This window comes from Rhinoraja longicauda, chromosome 16, assembly GCF_053455715.1.
Source record: "Rhinoraja longicauda isolate Sanriku21f chromosome 16, sRhiLon1.1, whole genome shotgun sequence".
Lineage (NCBI taxonomy): Eukaryota > Metazoa > Chordata > Chondrichthyes > Rajiformes > Arhynchobatidae > Rhinoraja > Rhinoraja longicauda.
The window spans coordinates 44,815,904-44,840,550 of NC_135968.1; the positions used below are offsets into that span (position 1 = coordinate 44,815,904).

Consider the following 24,647-nt stretch of genomic DNA (forward strand, 5'->3'; position numbering starts at 1 on the left):
TTGGCCAAGCTATGTGTGACAGCCTGCTTGTTTGGAAATAGGCTAATCTCCTGCTTGGGTTATCCAGAGGTCAGGTGGGTATTTCTTTTTTTTGGGGGGGCTCCTTTAGTGCATTAGCTTCTGTGTTTTATAACAGCCCTCTTCTTTAGTAATTGTGCCTGTAGGCTGTGGATGGGCAGCAGTTATCTGTTGAAATAGACTAAGCAGCAAGTGTTCTGACATGTTTATCAGGCAAATTGTACCTGACAAAAAGGTAATTACACTTACAATTGGGTCCAAGAGCAGCTGGATGATTAGGGGTTAATCAACGATGCTCAGTAGACATGTCCTGTATTTAAAGCTAATGGTTTAGCCTTGACTGTTAGAAATCCTAAGCACCATAGTTTAAAATGGAGCAATCAAAAAAGTTATCAATTATTTGATACGTAGGAAGGAACTGCAGATGCTGGTTTAAACCGAAGGTAGATACAAAAAGCTGGAGTAACTCATCTGAAGAAGGGTCTCGATCCAAAACGTTACCCATTACTTCTCTCCAGAGATGCTGCGTTACTCCAGCTTTTTGTGTCTATCAACTATTTGACCATGTATTAATGTTAATACATCGTCATGTCCAAATTAAAGTAAATCAACATCTTCAGTTCCTTGTGTCTACATTTACTGCACTGTAATGAAATGTTACCTTCCATTCAAAAGCTGTTGGAATCCCTTTGGTTGCCAATTTTTTTTAGCTAGCTGATCTAAAAGGTATGTAATTATTGATAATTATTTAGCTTTAGAATTCATATATTAAAGTATTTTTGCACTCTTCAATTATAAGCTTACACTATGGATTTGATTGAACAACTTTGTGGAAGAAAATAATGATTTTCCGCCCCAAAAATGAATCATTTTTGTTTTCTGATGCAGATCTGTATGATATCCTCAAAAATCATAGGAGGCTAAATGTTTCTATAACAAGTGGTAGTTTATGTTCCAGATGCTGTCCCGAAAATGTTTGCACTAATGGAATTGATACTAAATGGAGTGACATATAACATTATACATGTGCCACAGAGCACTGCTGTGCAGGAAACCTAGCACAAGCTCTGTGTTTTTGCTGCTGTGCCCAGAATCTGGATGCCAGAGATCAGATGCAAATCCAGACTTGCCCTTGGCTCAGTGTGGAGACGCTGCCATTTAGGGCTGGTGTTGGGTAGGCTGGATGAGAGGTGCCCCTGTGCAACATAGACCTGTAGGCCATTGCTTGGGGATTGGAACAGCAGCCTGACAAATGTCCAGAGCCTATGGTTACTTCATGACCACCTGTGGTGGAAGCTGCCTTCTCCCCCTTTATGTTCCTGCTCATCTCTCCACACCCCAGAGACTTCTGATATGGTACACACTAAAAGCTGGAGTAACTCAGCGGGTGTATATGGTTGACGTTAGCCGGTCCACACCAACTCATGAACCCATCATTGCTGCAAACATACCAGAAGAGGGTAGGGATTTCCAACATTCCCTACGTTGCAGCAAAAAGCCCAAGTGATGACCTATCTTAAAGTCCAAGCAAGTATGTACCAGTACGCGTGCCAGAGTGAATCAACAAAGCAGTTCCCATTGGGGTAAGAGAATGCACTTTAAAATAGTTTTAAGTGGTGTACAAGCAATCTGCTCAATCCAGGCTGTGATATTAGTATTTTATTACATAATTACATCTTGTAAAGTAATAAAACTTTCATGTCTTACGCATTAGCACTTCAAACCTCTCAATGATTCTGTTAAGCACTCTTTAGAACCAGACTATATGGAATGATACCAAAGATCCTAAAGGTTTCCTAATTATTACCTGGCCACACATATTTTGTTTGATTAGTGGTGGTGAGAAATAGGGAACTCGTAAGTGGAATTGATTGCTAGAGTGGTGGAGGATAAGATAATGGGGAAGGATGAATCACTGCCAGCTGATCTGTATTCTTAACATAATGGATGAGAGTTATGTGGGAATGATGGACAGTATTTGTTGCTCAGCCAATCAGTTGTAAAGGAAAGTATTCATTTTCCTGTGCAGAAAGTTGTTAAAAAATAAATGGTTTGGTAAGAGGAGGGGAAAAACAAAAGAAAAAGTGACAAAAAAGAGAACTTGAGTAAAGTTGCTATGGAGGGCGTGCAGCGTAGGTTCACTAGATTAATTCCCGGAATGGCGGGACTGTCGTATGTTGAAAGGCTGGAGCGATTGGGCTTGTATACACTGGAATTTAGAAGGATGAGGGGGGATCTTATTGAAACATATAAGATAATTAGGGGATTGGACACATTAGAGGCAGATAACTTGTTCCCAATGTTGGGGGAGTCCAGAACAAGGGGCCACAGTTTGAGAATAAGGGGTAGGCCATTTAGAACGGAGATGAGGAAGAACTTTTTCAGTCAGAGGGTGGTGAAGGTGTGGAATTCTCTGCCTCAGAAGGCAGTGGAGGCCAGTTCGTTGGATGCTTTCAAGAGAGAGCTGGATAGAGCTCTTAAGGATAGCGGAGTGAGGGGGTATGGGGAGAAGGCAGGAACGGGGTACTGATTGATAGTGATCAGCCATGATCGCATTGAATGGCGGTGCTGGCTCGAAGGGCTGAATGGCCTACTCCTGCACCTATTGTCTATTGTCTATTGTCTATTGAAATTAGTCAAATGTATAACATTTTTTTAAAGTTTTTAAAAGTTTGGTCAGTCTGATACTTTTTTGTCCCCAGTTTACTTTTTTATCGAAGTTCCTAAATTGTGTTTTAAGTTTTGATTAAGGATTCTGGATTATAAAGGATATTGAAGGTATGATCAGGTAAAAGGAAAAGAATGGAAAGCAACTGGGGTCCAGGGCATCTCCAGAGGAATGTAGTGTGTGTAGGAGAGAACATAATGAAATTAGGAGGGCTAAAAAGGGGCAAAGAAATATGCTTGGCAAGTAAGATTAAGGAGAATCCCTAGACATTCTGTAAGGATGTGAAGAGCAAGGAGGCAGGGAGTGAGTGGTTGACTTGTGGACCAAAGTGCTGAACAAACGTATGTGGGTGAGGTCCAAAATGAGGACCTCATCTGTATTCATTGAGAAGAAAGACATGGAAGATGGTGACTACAGGGAGAGGTATGTGGATAACCTGGAGCAGTCCAATAAGAAGGAGAAAATGGTGGATGTCACAGGATGCAAACGTTTGATAAATACCCAAAGCTGGCTGAGATCTATCCCAAAATACTCAGGACAGCAAGGAAGAAAATAGCTGGGGCCCTGACATAGATTTTTGCATCTTCATTAGCTACCTGTGAGGTGGTCAAAGACTGAGGTGGTTAATATCGTTTATTTAAGAGGGGCAGAAAGAATAACCCAAATAATTACTGGAGAAAATGTTCAGGGTTAGGATTTATGTTCATTTGGAAAGGCAGATCAGGAATAGTCTGCATTGCTTTGTTTGTGGAGATGCAGGAATCTAGAGGGAGGAAAAAAAGAACTGCTGGAGGAACTCTAGTCAAGCAGTATCTGTGGAGATGGGAAGAATCGACGCTTCAGGTTGAGAACCTGCATCAGAGTTGCAGATATAAAGGGGTGGGGGGGGAGAGGCAGGAGTAACAGGGGAAGGGTGGAAATCCACTTATCACCTGCCTGGTCCTACTTCCCCCTCGCTTCTACGGGCTATCTCTCCTCTGCACTCTATCCTGATGCAGGCTCTAAAACCAAAGCATCATCAGCTGCCTGTTTGGTTGAGTTCGTCTAGCAGTTTTTGTGTGGGGGAAATGTGACAGTAATTTTAGTCAGGTTTTTAAGATTGAAGATTGATTGATTGAAAGATAAGGTCATAGTGAGAAGGTGTTTGTTTGCCCTGGAACACAGTGGGCTGAGGGGTGACGTAATAAATAAGAAGCACAGGTCGGGTAGATTTTCAGAACATGTTCAACCCAGAATATTATAGCATCCGTTTTGATATAATTTCCAAATGCAGGTGTAAAGGCCCAAACCATATTAGTGAACATGATTCAGTAAGTATTTTTTGAACTTCTAACCAAACAGACTCCAGACCTTAGATCCACAGCTTCAGTCAAATTCCTGTGTTTGTTATTGCACCTCTCATAAAATCCTAATTATCCACTTCTCCCATTTCTCACTCTTCACCAGTGTAGGCTGCTGATGATTATGTAAACAGGCCTGGCCTATTCCACAGTTTGAATAATGACTGTGACTGCAAAATCAACCACAGGTTTGGGACTTTCAAAAACATTTGGGCTGCTCTGCTACTGATGAAAAGTGGACAACGTGAGAGCTGGTTGTTATGAGCATGTGTGTAAGATTGATTGGAAAGTGCTCTGCCCAGTGTACAAGAGATTTAAATTGGGAATACACCATGAAGACTAAGTCCTCAAGTGACAAGAAGCTAAGAGCAGGTAATGGTTTCTCTGAGAGAAGCAGCATTTCAGCCAGAATATTACCATTGTGTTCATAGCAGTAGCCCTTTGCTTTTAAATCAATGTGAATAGAGTCATTTATTTTGAATATAACAAAGAAAGACAAGTGGCATAGTATCCAGATTAATGAAACCAAATCTCAAAAGTATATTGAATTTGTATCCGAGTGGATTAATTTGTTTCCGGGGCCAATTTTATTTCTTCATCTGAATAATATCCCATGGTGAGGTAATGAAATAACTACAAGTGTGACCATAAATCACTGAAGTAAAAGTGACCACGTCATCAAAGTCTTTTGGAGTCGTTGATGACCTGCTTCCACTCTGGTTCTGATGTTATGGATGAGGGAACCTTAAATTCTTCCACAGATGGGACAATGTGCCTAATTCAGCGAGTGGGTGCCTATTTAGTTAGTGAGGGGTTGTACTCTGCTGATAACATTTAAGCAGCTGAGTTTCCTGACTATGGACCAGCGTTTCTCAAATGTCCTTCTGAACGTCCTTCTCCACTTTGTGTGTTCATGGGCCAAGGATTCCCGGGAGTCGAAGGGGATATTGCTCTTTTTCAGGAAGACTTAGAGAACATCCATAAACCTTTTCATCTGTTTGATAATCTCTTCCCACGGCACATTCTATTCTGAGCTCTATTTTGGGAGTCTGGTGTTAAGTAGATAATGATGTAGTCTGCTCAACAGAGTTTACTGAGTGTAACTGGGGATTCAACTCTGGGGATGTTGGCCTAGGAGAGGAGTTCACTCATCTTTCTCATGCACTGGGAGGATTTTGTGTAGTTGGCTCTGGTAATTTTCTGGTAGTTTTAAGGCAGCCCAAATCTCTGATGCAGCTAGGAAGACAGATATCGCTTCTGCCCATTAGATGTCGGGTTTGAAATCTTGGTCTACAAATACCCTTTAGCTCAGTCAACCACAAACATCCTTTTCCTAAGTCAACCAAATGCGGTGCTGGTGCATTGACAGTAATGGTGAATTTCTATATTGACATCAATCGCTGCCAGAAAATGGGTTCCAAAACATGGGAAGGAATTTGACTTTCCGGGGTTTTGCAAGTGAGCACTTCTTGTTGCGGAGAAATATTGCAGAGAGGGGCGGATTGGTTGAGGACCATTGTACTGTGAACGTGGTGTTTCAGGCCAGGCCCATCGTCTTGTGTGCTGCAGCAAGCAAGTCAACTTTGACTAGGAGCTCAAGCTCTGGATGTTATCTTTGTATTGCACCTCATCTACAGAGATATCAAAGCAACAATATTCATTCCAAGTAAACTCTTTTGAAATTAATATTCTATTTCCTCGTTGTTTTTTTCTACGTAGTTAGTCGCTTAGGTGCAAATCTTGATGGTAGCTGCAAAATTCATCGTCACAGTCTTACAGCACTGAAACATGCCCCTTGGCCCAGGCCATCCATGCTAATGGAGGTGCCCCATCTAAGCAAGTCCCATTTTGCATGTGTTTAGCAAGTATCCCTCTGAAATTTTCCTATCCATATACCTGTCCAAGTGTCTTTTAAATGCTGTTATAGCCTGCCACAACAACCTCCTCCAACAGCTCGTTCCATATACCCACCACCTGCTGAGTGCAAAAGTTTCCTCTTGGGTTCCCATTAATATTGCCTCTCTAACATTAAACCTTTGTCCTCTGTTTCTTGACTCCCCTACCATGTCCATTCAACCTATATATTCCCCTATCTGTTTTTAAAATTTATTTTATTTTATTGTTTGTTTATTATGTTATCTTATGAGTACTGAGTTTACAGACCTGTTCTGCTAAACAGGTTAGAATTTCATTGTCCCATTTTGTTATACAAGACAATTAAGATTCTTTTAAAGCTGATATGTACTGAATAAATTGATGTCTGTACAATGATTGCAACTGGGTCTGGATCCAAACAGTGATTATTTTTCCATGTATTAAAAATATATATATCAGCTGGGTTTTCTGTTCATTAATGGTTCCCCCTGCTGGAAATTGCATTAATATCTTGCCTTAGATGCCGTGCACTATCAAGTAGAGTGCCAGCAATGGATCTTGTATGAAAAATAGCCAGTTGGTACCAGGTAGCTGCTAATATCTGTGGACCTACTACATTTGTAGGCAATTGGCACTTTCAAGATGCTGTGCTGGCATCAATACTTATTATAGTATTGTATTACTATAATGTAAAAGGAAATTATAGTAAGTAACTGTAGAATTAATTGCTGTTTTGTAGATGTCTTATAGTTAGTGCTCTGGATTAATACTTTAACTAGTTGGTATCTAAAATTCTCAGTTCTGTGAGATGCTAAATACTTAAAACAAAATAGCAATGTAATGGTCTATTTTGCCACATTCCAAAAATGCATGCAAGTTATGGATTTTCTCGTGTATGGTATGTAACTTTTGTAATAAATGGTAGCTGTATCCAATGTTATTGCAGTTCAATGGACTCATTATTAAATGAAGTTCTTATTCAATGGGAATTACTGTTTTTTCTTTTTCTTTTCTATATGGATCATGCATTCTCATATGGTCATGATGTTTGAAGACTCAGACCATGTATTTCACCATTACTCCATGAATTTAATAGGCAATGAGTGTTGTTCAACATGAGAACAAATGGGTGAATGATAATTAGTATGGACATGGTGGGCCGAATGGCCTGTTTTCATGCCGTATCTCTGATTCTGAGTGGTCATTTCTTTCTCCCCAAATTACAAAGTGCCCCACCTTGTGGTCCAGCCAAGAATAGAATAAGGCAAGATGCCATCCACTGTTGAATACATTTTGAAGGATTTAAACCACTAATTGGGAAATTGTAAAGATCAAATTTCTCTAATCAAAATATTTTTCCGTTCTTTTTCCAATTAGACTAATAACATTAGTAAAAATCTTAATCGTATTAGTCTCCAGTTATCACTGCACATGTATTCAAGGAATTTTTCATTTAAATATTAAGGGATGAAATAATTGATCCATGATGAGTTTAAAATAGTGAACTGAATTGTATTTGGTAAATTACCAATAATTCATGACCAAATTTACTCAAATTATTTTCAGCTTAAATAATCAAATTTAAATTCAGTTGCCTCATTATTTTTCCAGTTATTCTTCATGTTTAGCCCTTAATATAATTTTGTGCAATATTCTCGTTAACAGTGTAAATGATTTTGCGTTTTTAACATTTTTAAACTTGTTCATAATTAATTCCTGTAATTATTAATTCAAAATTAATCTAGTGCACTGTTTGCTGAGTTTAGTAATGCTTAGTGTATCATTACCAGTAATCAGTATATCAGTGTATCAGGAATGAGTGTATCATTTTTTTCCTGAATCTTAAAATGCATGAGTAAAATCCTAAAGTTGAAAGTGTTTTGAATTTTATAACATTTAGAGTAATGTCGTTTTGTCCAAATTTTTGTCAAGTATTACAAGTTTGCAGGGACATTATTCACCGTTAAATATTATGTTAAATTGGTGTTTGTAGAAGGGATAGTCAATGTGTGAAAAGCAACACCAAACATTGATTTACTTGGAAATTCCAAATGTTGCCTCCTTTGATATTTGCTCCTACTGCTGATTGCCCTTTAGATTTTTTTGATTCTGCTCTAAAAAGTGTGGATTTAAACGGCTTGCGGTTCAGTGACTGCAGCATGTCAGGCAATAGAAGAGAAAAGTGGGAGGTAGAAGTAATTGCTATTTTGGAAGTGTAATTTGTTTTTAACTTCAGAAAACAGCTAACTATGCATTCATTGTCTTAACGCCTCACATATCCAAAATGCACAAAGCAATGTAAAGTATGCTTTACATTTTAAAGGCTACACTTAAATCTATGACAGTGTTTCATTCCTCACCTCTCTTACCCTACTAACAACATAATATGAACACTTGAGACCACATAGTCTGTTTCCATTTGACGAAAGTGGTCATGGATGTATGGTGCTCTTTTACAATTGTCAGCACCATTCTTTGATTGTCCATGGGAGCCAAATACTTTTGCCTCTCTTCCTGAAAAAGCTCTCCTCTCCAGCAAGGTGCTTCATCATTTTAATGACATGCCTGTGAATTGACAAAACCCGCTGTCAGCTAGTTCAGTCCTTTGTTTCGTTGAAAGACAAGTCCTGCTACAACACTGAAGCTGTTTCATTGTTTGTCAATATCAACTTCTAAAGAAATGTCATTATTGCTCATCTTTTCAGACACTTTTTTCTTTTTACAGATTTCAATTTTGTTAGTATTGAAATGATTAGGCTTAGAGCAATAAAAAACAAAACAAAGACTCTTTTTTTGCCCCTTTCAGAACAGCAAAATAATTTGACATTTAATCATCTTATTGTAATGCATGGACACATACCAGCTGATGGGGCCTCTACTTAATATCTCATGCAAAAGGTGGCACCCCCAATAACACGCCATTATCTGGAGTGCTGTGGTGAAATATCAAGCTAGATATTTGTGTTGCAATTGCTTCAGTGGAACTTACTCGCAAGTTAACAGCACCAGCTGCTATAATCAATGAACAATAAATAGAAAACATACCATTTCTATGTTTCAAATGATTTCTTGCCAGTTTCCTGATGATTTATACCTTCCTGTCTTTCCCTAAAGTTGCTAACAGTTTGCTTTTTCCATCCCTGTTGAATGGACTCCAGTAGTTAATCACCAGTTAGGCCTTATTAAGAATAAATAAAGTCATTATTACCTTCACTTGTATATTCTGCACTCCATTATGAAGTCTACAATTATATTAGCTTGCACCATAGCGACATGAGATACTGCTTTTAAACTCCAGTGAGCGTTCTCCAACATCTCTGAGCTTTTTAACAGCACTGAGCCATCATGCTCAACACATTTATTGATCAAAAAAGCTAAAATCATCACGTAGGCACTGAATTCAATTTGGCACATTTTAGGACACTATCAATAACCAACCCCCTGTCGCCTCTGCTGGTCTTCCAAAGTATCTATCTCTTATTTTCATTTTACGAATGGATTTTGATGCCACCTTTTCTATGCCTCTATCCGAATCCTTGATCTGCGTAATGCCTAGTAATACTCCAGTACTGAACTTGGTGGGACACCACCAACTGCCCAATCACTCTGTAAAGGTTTACTGTAACACACGCACACACACTTATTTCTGTTTTGTAACCTCTTAATTTCATGCTCATTAATTTTCCCTAATGGAATCTCAGTGGTATCTTATGAAAAGATTCCACAAGTCTGTGTACATTATATTGACAATGCCTCTTGTATTTTAATGTTACAATCACCGAGATTTGCTATGCATAATATTTCCTTTTATTACCCCAGATGAATATTATTATCTTCTCTTTATGTGAATGTATAACAAATTCATCCTTAGAAGCTTAATTTTTGACTGCAGATGTTATAATTGTGTTTTAATTATGAATATTATCCCTGAAAGAGCACATGCATAGGAATATTATGTCCATACTGGAAGCTAGTCCCATACAAGTGTGGTGCAACTAGATATATTTCAGTCTACTGCCACCGAAAGCCCTTGGAAGTGCAAGTGTGTCAAGGCTTTCGATTGTAACTTGTGTCATGATTTGTACTATGTAGAAGTAAACAATTTCATTTGATATGGCAAGCTGCAAGATTGTGTGGTTTGCATTCAACATAGAACAGAATCAAATGATCCACATATTCTATGAAGTATACAGACTCTAATACCTTTTAAACTACTAATCATGTTTACATTGCCATCCAAAAATCTTGTTATCCTCCACCTTATGAGACTACCAATATTGTTTACTGAATTCCGTACATTGCCTAACCTAGTCACGAAAGGATAAATTGCAAATTCAATTTTGTGCTGCAGTACCCTGTGAATATGGCACAGTAGAGTTTGATATCATGAAGGTGTGAAATTTGTGTGTGATAGGACCATGTTGGTTACCCACCCAATTTTCATCTCTAAAATTAGTTAGAGTACAATATTCATTCATATTTCATTATTAACTTTTTTTAAATCACAACATAGTGTGAGGGAATAATAAGTGAACAAGTATTTACAGTGTACTTTAGCAAATTGTACTTCACCGACGCTCATTTACTTTGAAGTGCAATAGCTCTTTGTAGGCAGATGCTATTTTGCACAAAGGATCCTATGAACAGACATGAGATGAATGAACCTCTCATTGTTTTTGAGGGAGCATTTTACAACTCACCTTAACGATCAAACAGACATTTCTACCACTGCCTGAGTACAGCAGTGAAATGTTAGTCTGGATTCTATCATTCTTTGAGTGGAGCTTCAATTTCAAAGGTGAGAATGCTGCTGACTGCACTAAAGAGGTATTAAAGGTTGGCATTTACTCAGGAATGATATATGATGTTAAACTGAGGATTTGTACATATGTTTTGAGAATAAAATGCACTTGCTACAATTTCTGTTAAATGAATATTGAGAATTATGGTAGGGAGGCATGAGTCCAGTAAATCCTTGTCACAACGGGCCATGGGGAATGTGTCTGTTATTGGCCACTGTCCGCAATAACTGAGTAAGGGATTATCATTGCATGTAGTTGAAATAAAGAACTGCAGATGCTGGTTTATACCAAAGATAGACACAAAATGCTGGAGTAACTCAGCGGGTCAGGCAGTATCTCTGGGGAGCATGGATAGGTAACATCGGGATTCAGTTTGCTGAATTACTCGAACACTTTGTGTCATTTAACCTCAAAACTAGGCGCTGGTTTGCACCGGCGAGCCCTTCTTCACCGATTGATTCACCGGCTGCTGTTGTGGCTCGCGTTGTAGCCCCGACAGGACATGCTTTCTTCAGGCCGCCGCTACAGTCAGGGTGTGCTCGCTCAGCCTGGGGCTCCATTCCCCTCCCACCCACTGCCACTTCTTCCTTCGCTCTGCCCACTCGGCTGCTCCACTGCTGCTGCCTCCTCCTCCTCCTCCTCCTTCCCCGCAGTTGCCGACATGTTCCAAGGTGGAGTATGTTGTCGACTCTGGGGGAGGAGCGGTGATGGGAGGGGAATAGGAGAGGCCGGGTGGACAAAGCAAAGGAAAAGGCGGCAGTGGAGGGGAGGGAGCCCCACTGTGTCAGTGGTGGCGGCCTGAAGCAATCACTATTCCCAGGAGCTGCAACGTGAGCTGCAACAATAACAGCGTCAATCGGACCCTGTGGTGGGTGAGGAAGGGCTCGCTGGCGCACCTTGCTAGTCGGGGGTGGTGTCAGAAGCTGGGCCTGTAAGTGGAGGACAGGTGCTGCCAACTGGGTGTGGTGTGGGCAGGTCGCTACAACTGAAATCCGTGATAAAGGGGTCTGTTAAAACAAGGGTTTACTGTACCAACCTGAATTGAGTAAAACTGTGGGAAATCAAGTTATGCTTTCCAGCAGTAAATAGATGCATACAGATGAAGTAAAAATGGAAGTGACACTCGGATTCACCATTTAATTGATGCTCACCTAGCTGACCATAATGGATTACCCAATCTAACATTGTAGGAACCAGAAACTGCAGGCGCTGGGTTCTAAAAAAAGACACTAAGTACTGGCATAACTCGGATGGTCAGGCATTGACTCTGGAGAACATGAACAGGTGACGTTTTAGGTTGGGACTCTTCTTCAGACTGATTTTGGGGGGTGGGGGGGGGGGCAGGACAAAGCCTGGCAAGTAATCGGTGGACACAGGTGGTGGTGGTGGGGGGGGGGGGTGGATGTTTGATAGGCAGATGGTTGGACAATGCCCCAATAGTTGGACAATGCACCAACCCAAAAACAATGAGAAGTTCATGAACCTTTTGTCTGTTTATAGGATCCTTTGCCCCTCCCCTGCCGCACCTGGACTCTCACCTATTCCTCCCCTTCCTCGCCACGTTCGCCTACATTCCCTCCTCTAGCTTCACTATACGCAACTCTTCATTCCTTTTAGTCACATGTCTTCTGCCTTTTCATTGAGGACTGACACAAAAGGCTGCAATACCTGCATGTCAGGCAGCACCTCTGGAGAAAAGGAATAGGTGATGTTTCGGGTCGAGATCCTTCGTTGGATCATCTCTGGCTTTTGCCCAGCCATCTGCCCATCAACTCCGCCCCCTTGCCTGAATCCACCTTATACTGCCAGGCTCTGTCCTGCCCCTCCATCTTCCAGCTTTATTTTTCCTCTGACTGCCCCACAATCAATCTGAAGAAGGATCCCCATCCGAAACATCAACTTTCCATGTTCTCCAGCGATGCTGCCTGACCTGAGTTATGCCAGCACTTTGAATCTAAGACAGGAAATTAGTCGGTACGTGATACGCACCGATCAGATTTGTTCGTTTTTTCTCTTCCGATTTGCTGCACTTTAATAAAAAGAGCCGCTTGAATGTTTAATAATTTGTATTGCATTCTGCTTCAATTCCATTATCAGTTTAAAACTGTGCGGTCAATTTGGAAGGCATCTCAATCAGATGTCCTTTAAATGACTCAAATTAACTTAAAATAATCTTGTTTTGATAGTTTTCACACCAGAGTAAAGGTACTTAGAGCAAAATCATACAATGACATGGACACTTACCAAACATATTGCTCAGTACTGTGTTCTGCTTGTCTTTTGCAGCTACTTGATCTGTTTATGGTGTGGGACTGGTCAACTTATCTCGCTGATTACGGGCAAGCAACGTCCAAGTATCTGAGAGTAAATCCCAGCACAGCTCTGATACTTCTTGAGAAGTAAGCAACCATATTTACAATTTTACGTGTGTACATGTAGACTGATTTCCACCCAATATAAAATAGCATAGACCATGTAATTATTTTGAAATGAATTCTATTCTGAAGGAAACTATTAGTCTGCCAACTTTTTCATGTCTTGGATAGAATTTAAAATAAATGTAAATACGTTTTATTAAATCTAAGATTTTTGTAGAACTCTATCCAAATTTCTACTGCCTGTAAGGTATATTGCACTTATGGTAGCATTTGAAATACAGAATGTTATTCTCAACTCACTATACCAACACTCTCCATGTCGACTGTTAAATATGCACCAACAGCTTTAAGCAACTATCCTTTCTAATAATTTGAAGTAGTTTCTGACCATGCTATCGTCATTGTCATTCCTCTCTTATACAGAATCCACAAAAGGTAAGTAGTTTTCATGTCGCTCATTCATTGTTGTGAATTGAATGTTCATGCTTTGAAATTTTAGTTTGTGTTAGTGATCACTTTCATGATTAATGTATGCATCGTTAACATCATAGATTAATGAAGTCTTGACAAAACATATTTGTGATCTGCTTGATTTTAACTGCATTGATATTGCATCAGTAAGTCTGTTTGAGAAAACAGTTAACATCTAACTGAATGAGATTGAAAGCTATGCCTTTGGGCAATTTAATGCAGTTTGATTTTCTTATAATCTGAGCACGTTTCTTTGTCAGACAGAAATGAATTATGGTTGTTGCCCTAGAGCTTTAAATTTCCGATGCTGCATTTTGGGAATGGTTCTAACAGTGGCTTCAACGCCAGGGTTCATTATTCATACACTATGGTAATGAATAAATAATCGTTTTACCCAGGCTGTGTGTCTAACTCATCTTCATAGAATTATAGAATATACCCATCAATAACCATCTGGAGTGAAATGAGTGTATAAATTGTCTATAATAAAAAAGTTCAGGAGAACAAACTGTGTAGGTGAAGAAGAAATGTTAATGATAGAAAGAACTTGAACTTAAGATTCATTTGTGTTGTGAGATTTTATGTATTAATGGGTGAATTTAATTGTACTGGTGCAGATTTTGCTCGAGCACAATAATTCTACGTAAATGCGGTAAAACATTTAACTTAAAAATTTTCATCCACATTATAAACTAGCGTAAACACTAAATGTGAACCGATGACATCTTAGACAATGATCACTTTCACCATTGCCAGCTGAAATTGCTTTTCATTTGTCTGCTTAATAAACATCTAGTTGTGCTATTTAAAGGAGGACAAGAGGAAAATGTGAAATTCTGAAATAAAAACGATGGTCAGTAAAGAGAGAAATGGTTATATTCAATGTCATTCAGCAAAAATATCCAATGAATTCTTCATCCCAAAATCTTTCTTGACGAATGCTGCCTGTTTTGACATTTTCCAATTGCTTTTTAAAGGGTTACTCAGCCATATTTCATTTGAGGATACATTGTACTGCAGAGATGGTTGGATATTGCCGTTGGATATTGTAGAAGCAGAGATGCCAAACTGAAACATTTGGTAATGATGTGCTCCACAGTAATTTCTCCAGTTATTACCTTGCCTTGAATTCTCCAGTAGTGGTTCCATTGGATGTCCTGCGAAAGCTAAAGGTGAAGGGTTATAGACAGAGCGAACCACAAAGGAGTAGGGAAAGAAGAGCTCCTATCCTGGTTTTATCATCCCGCAGTATAATGGGGCGTTGCTCCACCTCTGAGGAGCATTATATCCAAGGAACCTCATGGAGAATGACATCAGGATCTTCAACAGAACTTGGGTTCTGCACCAAATTGGGGGTATCCTTATGTCTTGTATACACTGGAATTTAGAAGGATGAGGGGGGATCTTATTGAAACATATAAGGTAATTAGGGGATTGGACACATTAGAGGCAGGAAACATGTTCCCAATGTTGGGGGAGTCCAGAACAAGGGGCCACAGTTTAAGAATAAGGGGTAGGCCATTTAGAACGGAGATGAGGAAGAACTTTTTCAGTCAGAGAGTGGTGAAGGTGTGGAATTCTCTGCCTCAGAAGGCAGTGGAGGCCAGTTCGTTGGATGCTTTCAAGAGAGAGCTGGATAGAGCTCTTAAGGATAGCGGAGTGAGGGGGTATGGGGAGAAGGCAGGAACGGGGTACTGATTGAGAGTGATCAGCCATGATCGCATTGAATGGCGGTGCTGGCTCGAAGGGCTGAATGGCCTACTCCTGCACCTATTGTCTATTGTCCCAAGCAAGGCTCAGACACTTTGTCAACGTGGATACTTAACAATCTGAGATTTTGATGTTTGCCGAAAGACATCCAGATGTAGCATGTCTGCAGACGGTAACAAGGAAGGTCTTCTTTTGCCAAGGCATGCTTTGAAGCATAGAGCACCTCTTGAGGATTGCACTCCAATCCTCAAGAGTGCAGTTTGAAACAGGAGTTGATAACTTGGAAAATGAGAGGCTACCTGTTCACTGTAAATCTGCAGGATTCCATTGCCAATGTAAGATGGAAGCATTAGCATTGACTTGGGGTTATCGAAATGCTGACCAATGTCACTCTCTGTGCTGTAAACGGTTGGAGAAATGCAACCTACAAAACACAACCTTGCTAAAATCACATCATTGTGATAGCTCTGAATTGAACAGAGCCATTAATAAAAACAGACCTCGTCCACACTATTTGACCATATGAAGATTCCTTTTAAGATTAACAATCATTATAGAAACACCTGGCTTCATAAATTTTTTTATTGGATAACAAGAATGTTAAGAAATCTGAAACGCCCTAACAGAAGTTTGGTATTTAAACATTCACTGATTACAACAAAAAGACAATGGAAATCACTCAGTTCAGTAAAACATGACTCAACCGCTGCATTATTATGTTTTCTGGTGTGCCATTATAATCCATCGGTGGGTCAGGAAGACTAGGATTGTACAGCAGAAAAGGGCACTGTCTATAAATCATTTCATTCTATAGACATGTCCTGGCTTCCACATTGAACCACTCATTTAATCTTCTCACAGCTGTGTTGTTATGGCTGAAGAGTGTGCTTATTCAAACTGGAGGCCATTACTGCTTCCACATTTTTTTCAAATTGAGCATTGAGGACGGGTTGTGAATTAAATACTGGAAACGTTCACTGCAGTGTCAGTCAAGATTCCCAGACTTCCATATGTGAAGTTGAATGGGTGAGCCAACGAGTTGGGACTCCCTGTGAGACTGTAATATTCAAGATTCTGGTAATGGTGAGATCAGATCATTGTAAAGGGAGCACTCAACAACTATGTATATTGTGCTTTTAGAGCCGGGACATCTAAAAGAGTTGACCACGTGTTTGCATTACCTTCACCTTTGGTATCATTGGCTTCTTCAAGCCTTGCGTGCTCCCAATCCTGGCCCCATTACCAGGACTATCAGATGCCTCTTCAAACTGGACAAGATTAGTTTCCACCTCTCTTCTACAATGGGCTTTGTGTTAACACAAAGCAACGTGTGTTAATATGGTACGGATTATTTGTGAGTGTGGGGGTGGTTATGAGATGTTAAGATTGGGAAAAGTGGTGAGAGTATGAGTTCTGCAGGGCTACATTTGCCCACCTAGTTTTGAAGTAATGTTTAGAATGTCTTGAGACATTGCAGCAGGGTTTTCTGCTACTAATTCCTACTACTAATCTCTCCTGCAATTTTCTGCCATTGTTGCTTCATTTCATTTCAATTGTTGTCCACCAAGGTACACTGGACTCTTATCCCTCACCAATTCATGCACTTAACTCAAGTTAAGAACAAGGGAGTTTTTGTCCTTATGAATTCATATAGTGCTTTTCACGACATTTAAGTGTCCTAAAGTTCCTGATAGCCAATGAAGTTCTGGTGTCATGAAGTCAGTACTGTGAAATAGAAAAACAAACAGCTAATTTGCACCCAGCAGGGCTCCATGATAGGTGTTAAATTGATACTTAGGTAATTGTTCTCAGTAATTTCATTGATTTTATTCAATAGTTATTTTATTGAGAGAAATATTGAATACAATTGTGCAAGAACTCCTCCACTCTGCTGTGAATAATGTTTTAGTTTTCATTTTAGAGATGCAGCCTGGAAACAGGCCATTTGGCCCACCGAGTCCACACTGACACGAGCTCTATCCTACACTCTAGGCACAATTTAGAGAAGTCAAATAAACCTACAAACCTGCTCGTCTTCGGAATGTGGGATAAAACCAGAGTACCCGGAGGAAACACATGCAGTCACAGGGAGAATGTGCAAACTCCGTACAGACAGCATCAGTAATTGGGATCGAACCCAGGTCTCTGACGCTGCAAGGCAGCAACTCTACCAATGTGCCACTCACCATGTTTAAGAATATTTGTGTCGGTAAAGGAAATCATCCTGAAAGTGCAAAATTCGTCCAACAACACTTTTGAGTGTCTAGTATTCAAGAGTTTAATTTATAAACTGCAGACAGAATTGAGAATTGAGAAAGACTTTTCATGGGACACATTTCAAGTTTTCCAATTTTGCATTAAGATGTAGGATGCATTGTACTGACTGATTACATCACTGAGAAACTGTACTTGATTTGGATTATGGAGGAGGAGATGTTGAGTTTTACAGATCATTTGGAGGATCAGGCCAGAGTGTTGGGGTTGTGACAGGAGAGGATTGTGTCAGAGGCAAATAGGGGGAAAGTAGGTCAGGGGGAAGATTGGCCTGGGATTGCAGGTGAATCATTGTGGGGAGAATAGGAAGGGTTGGGGGCTTGGCTGATTATGAGGTGGGGATTGGTAGCTGATGTGAACATTCACAGTCCGTAAGAAACCACCTAAAGGAGAATGGTGCTTCAAACCCTGACGGTCTACCAGGTAAAGTTAAACATCCTTTAAGTAATGCAAAAACTGGCCTCTCTGGATAAGGTCGACTTCAATATTCAGACCCAGCCCATGTTGGTGCAGAACAATTTTGTGTCAGGGCTATTAAAATGGAAACTGTTTGCCATTTGACATCACTGCATGTGCCCAAATGTCTAAATGCATATGTGCATCATATGTACAAAGTTCCAGAACAAAGAATCTGTAAATCCACGGGTGAAGCATTGAGTTCACAACTGAATTGAACACTGAGTTATCTAGATCTGTACTCGAAGCGACAGAGTACTTTTACTTATGCCTTCTATCAGACAACATTGTTCAGCCAAATGATAGATTCGGCTTTTTGATCAACTGGAATGATGAAATCTTCAGTCATTCTGAGCTATAAATAACTAAATCTATTCTTATCTATACTTTAGTTTGGTTATCTTAATGTCCTGCTGACCTAATTCAACCTACTCCTCCTCCACCCCACTTAGTGGCAGCAGGAATATTTTCTGTACAAATCCCACGGTCAATTTGCTCTGCACTTCCCCCATTATCTCCCACTTTTCACCCTCACCATAGGGGCTGGATTTAATCTTCTGCAGTGTTAATTCAAATCAAATACTTCAGTTAGAATAATTAAGAGTTAATGGAATTACTGTGTAATCTAAAACAAAATATACTCCACACGATTAAACCATATGTATAAGAAAATAACTGCAGATGCTGGTACAAATCGATTTATTCACAAAATGCTGGAGTAACTCAGCAGGTCAGGCAGCATCTCGGGAGAGAAGGAATGGGTGACGTTTCGGGTCGAGACCCTTCTTCAGTCCTTCTCTCCCGAGATGCTGCCTGACCTGCTGAGTTACTCCAGCATTTTGCGATTAAACCATAGATGTGAATGATGAAATTCTACAACAATGCATGAAGGTAGTTTCAGCATCTGAATGATTGAAAGTTGTGCAGTCCGCCTTAACCAACCTGATCTCCCGGTGGCTCAGCACTTCAACTCCCCCTCCCACTCCCAGTCTGACCTTTCTGTCATTGGCCCTTCCATTGTCATAGTGAGGCCCACTGCAAATTGGAGGAACAGCATCTCATATTTTGCTTGGGCAGCTTACACCCCAGCGGTATGAACATTGATTTCTCTAACTTTAGATACTCTGTCCCACTCTTTCCCCTCCCCCTTCCCAGTTCTCCCACTATCTTCCTGAGTCCAACTACATCCTATCTTTGTCCCGGCCCCTCCTCTGACATCAGTCTGAAAAAGGGTGTCGACCCGAATCACCCATTCCTTCTCTCCTGAGATGCTGCCTGACCTGCTGAGTTACTCCAGCATTTTGTGATACATTCAATTTGTACCAGCATCTGCAGTTATTTTCCTACACGAATGTTGTGCAGTAAATGATTGGTAGTTATGTAGGTTTCTGGGGTTTTTTCCCCCTTCCTTTACTCCACACAGCAGCCAACGTCATGCATTCTGTTTTTTTTCTCTGAGCTTTACCCAACATTGGACATAAATAACAGGTGAACTAGCCTTGGGGGATTCCTTTAAATTGCCTCTAGTTCTTAGACATGTATCTGAGTGGAGAGTCTGTGGACAGTATAAAAGATGTGGACAACCTAAGAGCATTAAAATTGATTTAAATATCATGAAGAAAAAAAAATACAGTTCCAGGGGGATAAAAATCTAAAGAATTCTTGTCCAATGTTTTTAAATCGACAAGATCTAGCTCAAAAGACTATTTTGATTATGCTTGAAATAGCGAACTTTTTCCAAGTGTAAAGAATTAGCACTCCGCACAAGCTAGTAACTTGTTCAAAGTAACAGAATACCCTGGGAAAGAGTGTTAACTATAATCTACCCTTGCATAACATATATCTATCGTATTCCCCATTCTAACAAATAATCTATCAACGAGAGCATGGCCCATTTAAAATTTTGGATTGGTTCGTTACCACTTTCATTTATGCGTCTGCAAAGTCATTTCTGAGTAAATTAAGCTTTTAAACACTGGTAATTATTTTTGTGACCCTGCTCTGAATCTTCCCATGATTTCTGTATCACCCACCGTACAAGAGTACCAAAGCTGAACACAACTTTCATAAAGTACTCTTAAAATTTTGTTCAAAAGTTAATCATACCAGCTAATAGCCCATTTAATTTGGGTTATAATTTCTTGAATATGGTCTGTGGTTTATTTTAACGAAGGTTAAATGAGGTTTTGCAGCAAAGTAATTAGAAGTCATGATTAGATTTCAGTGCAAATTTAATTACCGATCACAAGTGGACTATTTGAAGTGGAAGTTCATTGAACATCTAATTGAGTGCGAATAAAATTTGGTAGAAAATACGTTAGATGTGGTTGTTTACCAGATAGCATTTAAAAAGAGAGACGAGGAAACCCTGTGCAGAAAGTATTAATAACTGTCAACTCAAAAATTTTCAAGTATGGTTTAAGTATGTCTCAGTTACATGTGTGTTTATTCACTATTCATCTTTTAACATTCCTGCTTTGGTGACCATGCTGTAATTGAGCCTTCCTGCCAGTGGTGTCAGTATACTATCTCCAGTTTTTCAATACATTTCTAAGCTTGCCAAAGTCCATATTTCGCTATTAAACTAAGCATTATAACACAATTAAAAATTATACTAGATGTGTACATATGGAAAGAGAATTCCACCAGTGTCCTGATCTAGTTACCCACCTTCGCAAAGATTATGCATAATTTTAGAAACAAAGAAGTGCAGATTATTGGTTTATACCAACATAGACACAAAGTGCTGGAGCAACTCAGCGGGTCAGGCAGCATCTCTGGAGCAAAAGGATGGGTGACGTTTCGGGTCGGGACCCTTCTTTTGTTTGTTTACATGCCGTGAGAGAGCGAATGACTGGTGTGAGTGAGAAGAGCTTTCAAAAGCATCCCAGGTTGTTGCTGTTTGTAAATGGTTGCTTTTAAAGGGTGATGGAGATGAAATGAATGTTTTCCATTGCAGATCCATTGTCCTGCAATTCCCAATATTTGCTCAGAAATTAGAGTAGGCTGAGTTGTTACTGATCTTTCTAACAGTATTTATTGACAACCACATTGGCCAATGAGTGAAAAGTGGAGCACACTGTGCTTCCCAACAGTTTATTTTACCACAATATCAACTTACTCAGGAAAGAGTCTGTTTAAAGAACAGAAGAACCAAAAATTACAACTGACACCAAGGTTAGATCATTTTATCAAACATATGTGAAAACATAGTGAAGAATAATTGGATTTGATTTTCAAATGTAAAATCGATCCAGGTCAATTGCAGTACGATGGTCATCAAGGTTGATTGACACACCCAATCACTTTCATTTGCCTGGTCAAAGCATTGCCAATGTAGAAGGTCTTAAAAAGATATTTCAAGTCTTGCGTCATGCATCCCGCAGGTAGTCTGCATTCAAACCACCCAGTCCCAGCTTCAAAGAGGCATCCAAGAGTAATTAATATATTATTTGCTTACTGTTTTCTCCCTCAACATTAATGCAAGGTTAGATCATCACTGAGCTTACCAATAATTCACAATATCCTCTCTTGGGTAAAGAGTCATCAAACAGCCACTTGCTTTTGGTATAGTTGCTTAAACATAGCAAAATGTTCTACTGTAATTCTCAGAAGCATTTAGACATAACTTGACACCTATGCACGCAAGAAGATATTGCAACAATGTGCTTCTGAGAAATAATGACAGGTTTGCTCAGTAATTGAGGTTCTGTGGTTAACATGATGAATTGGAAATCCTTTGGGGTTTCCCCACAATGTTCTCAACCCTACCACAATGAAAATATTGTATGGAACAAGCATGTCAAATCCAATCTAGCCAATCGCTGCCCTATAAATTGACATTGTCATTATGTGATGAGAGATATCATGGAAAGCTTATCATGTGGCATTTACCTGCCCATCTTGTGGCATGTATCTGCTCATAATGTGCTCAGCAAGTCAAGTCAAGTGAAGTTTATTTGTCACATACACATACACGATGTGCAATGAAATGAAAGTGGCAATGCCTGCGGATTGTGCAAAAAAAGAATTACAATTACAGCATATAAATTAAAGTTAATACAGAAAAGAAAAATTTAGTATAAGAAAATAACTGCAGATGCTGGTACAAATCGAAGGTATTTATTCACAAAATGCTGGAGTAACTCAGCAGGTCAGGCAGCATCTCAGGAGAGAAGGAATGGGCGACGTTTCGGGTCGAGACCCTTCTTCAGACTGATGTCAGGGGGGCGGGACAAAGGAAGGATATAGGTGGAGACAGGAAGATAGAGGGAGATCTGGGAAGGAGGAGGGGAAGAGAGGGACAGAGGAACTATCTAAAGTTGGAGAAGTCGCTGTTCATACCACTGGGCTGCAAGCTGCCAAAGCGAAATATGAGGTGCTGTTCCTCCAATTTCCGGTGGGCCTCACTATGGCACTGGAGGAGGCCCATGACAGAAAGGTCAGAATGGGAGGGGGAGTTGAAGTGCTCGGAGATTCTCAATCTTGAGCAATGCACAGAATGCTGGAGGAACGCGGCATGTCAGGCAGCATCTGTGGAGGGAATAGACAGACAATGTTTTGGGTTGGGATGCTTCTTCAACCCAAAGCGTCACCTATCCCTTCCCTCCACAGATGCTGCCTGACCCACTGAGTTCCATTAACACTTCGTATTGAGATCACTTTGTATAGTGTCGATCAGTGCTTATGGTGTGATAGGTGTTCAACATTAAGTGTGAAGCAGAGGACGGATATCAGAGCTATCTGACTAAACCTTTGGGAGAGGGAACATTGGGAAGCTGATCTTTATACTCCTAACATGACATGCTACCGCAAGTTGTACTTTTGAACATCATTTCTCCTGCTTTGGATGCTGTGGTCTTTTGTTGATGGATTAATGTGGTAACATTTGTCTCAATTTATTTAGCAGATATGAAACACTAAAAATGTGGTTCATTTATTTTGCAGAATCAAAGATACCAACAAAAAAAACATTATATTTTCTCAGTTCAGAAAAAATGACCGTGATAAACAGAAACTAATCGAGACAGTCGTGAAGCAACTACGCAGTTTGGTCAATGGCATGTCCCAACACACATAGCCTGTTGCCCTGGTTATTTTGTTCCTGCCCTGTGATTCTTCAGCCAGCATTTGTGTACAACAGAATGTAAAAGAATGTCAAGTACCAACAGAGCAAACCAATTAGGAATGTAAAGGGTGTACTGGTATAAAATAAAAGGGAAATATTTTGTATGTATTTTTCAAATCATGCAGAATTTGGTGTTTTGAGACTTTCTGAATATGTGCAATGGTCTGTACTCCACGCTGCAGATGTTCATAGTTAATTTGTTTAAGGACACTGGAAAACTAAATACATTACAAAATCGAATGATGGATAGGCAGTCGATATGAAGTTAGGTGTGCGTGTTAAAACATTTCACAGATTTGCAAGTTACAGTTGCAATGTAATTTTTTTGTTTAGTCGTTGCACTGCTAACTTTTGTGGAGTGACTGTGACATAACTTTGTAAATAAAAAAAGAAAGGCATGATGTTCCAATCTTGCATAGAGTTGGCTGTTGTTTAATTTTCACTTTATCGACCACAGTTTGGTATGTGTTGCCTGCTTTGTTCCGTCTAATTTTGTTTTCGCTATTCTTGTTCTGGAGGAGATGTTTGGGAATGTTTTACCTTCACGTTACAGATATGATTGCACGTACATTTGTATTTTTTTATGTTTTTACTCAGGGCTGCACTATTGTGAATTTTGATTTTTTGCTAAAATATTAAAACTAACTAGAAGCACTTCTCACTCATCAGAAGGAATATAACTTTTGGTCTACTTCAACCCATTTTCTCCTTTCAGATACAGTTTTCACCTTGATTCAAAAACAATTGGAGAAAAATGATAGTAGTTTCATTCTGATTTTCAGATCGGATCTTTCTTTGCACAATCAATAGGAAATGTGGTGTATAGTTCCATTATCTTACTGTTTGACCTCCCAGTTTGTTGACTCTTGTTTATAAGACAGACATTAATGAAGGATATTAAATTCTGTACATTGATGTATTGCAGTACTTTATTTCTACTCTGCAATAAAAGTAACCCTGAGCACTTTTTAATTGTTACTTTCAATGTCTTGATTTTATTTTGCTGGATAATGTTTATCAATGGCTATAATTTTGCATGAGATTTAGAAATGATTGTTGTATTTTGGAATTATACATTTCATATTAGTATCTTTCAAGGTACTATCAATATCTATTATTCCAATTTAAGATTTCCCAAAAGGTTACTCATTAATGTTTTAATTTGTATCATTCATTAATTCTTCATTATGTGAGTCACCTTCATTATTGCACTAATGAGGGTCACTCCCAATAATGTTTCAACATGAAGGTTTCTGTCATTAATCTTTCCGAGTGAAGTCATTAATGTTTTAATATGAGAATAACTCTTTATCCTTCCACGTGAATGCCACTCTCGTTAATCTCTCCTTAAATCTTCAATTTATGGGTCATTCATGAAGCCTTCATGCAAACATATTCACTTCTATAAAGTACCACATTGACAGCGGGTATTGGAATAAAACCGACAGGTTTTAGCACATTTTATAACAATAAAAGGATATTACAGCATGATCATAAGATGGAAAATTAAGACCAAGATTCATGACT

General features: G+C 39.5%; 1 protein-coding gene across 2 annotated transcripts in view; it reads left to right on the plus strand.

Moving 5' to 3' along the window:
• Positions 1-24,098, plus strand: part of LOC144601507 (exocyst complex component 6-like) — a 161,371-nt gene extending 137,273 nt beyond the window's left edge. For both annotated transcript variants that reach the window (XM_078413722.1, XM_078413723.1), the window contains 2 exons: positions 12,990-13,102; positions 22,940-24,098. In XM_078413722.1, the coding sequence (XP_078269848.1) occupies positions 12,990-13,102; positions 22,940-23,072 (246 nt within the window). In that variant the 3' untranslated portion in view covers positions 23,073-24,098. The remainder of the gene's footprint in view (positions 1-12,989; positions 13,103-22,939) is intronic.
• The last annotated feature ends 549 nt before the right edge of the window (positions 24,099-24,647 follow it).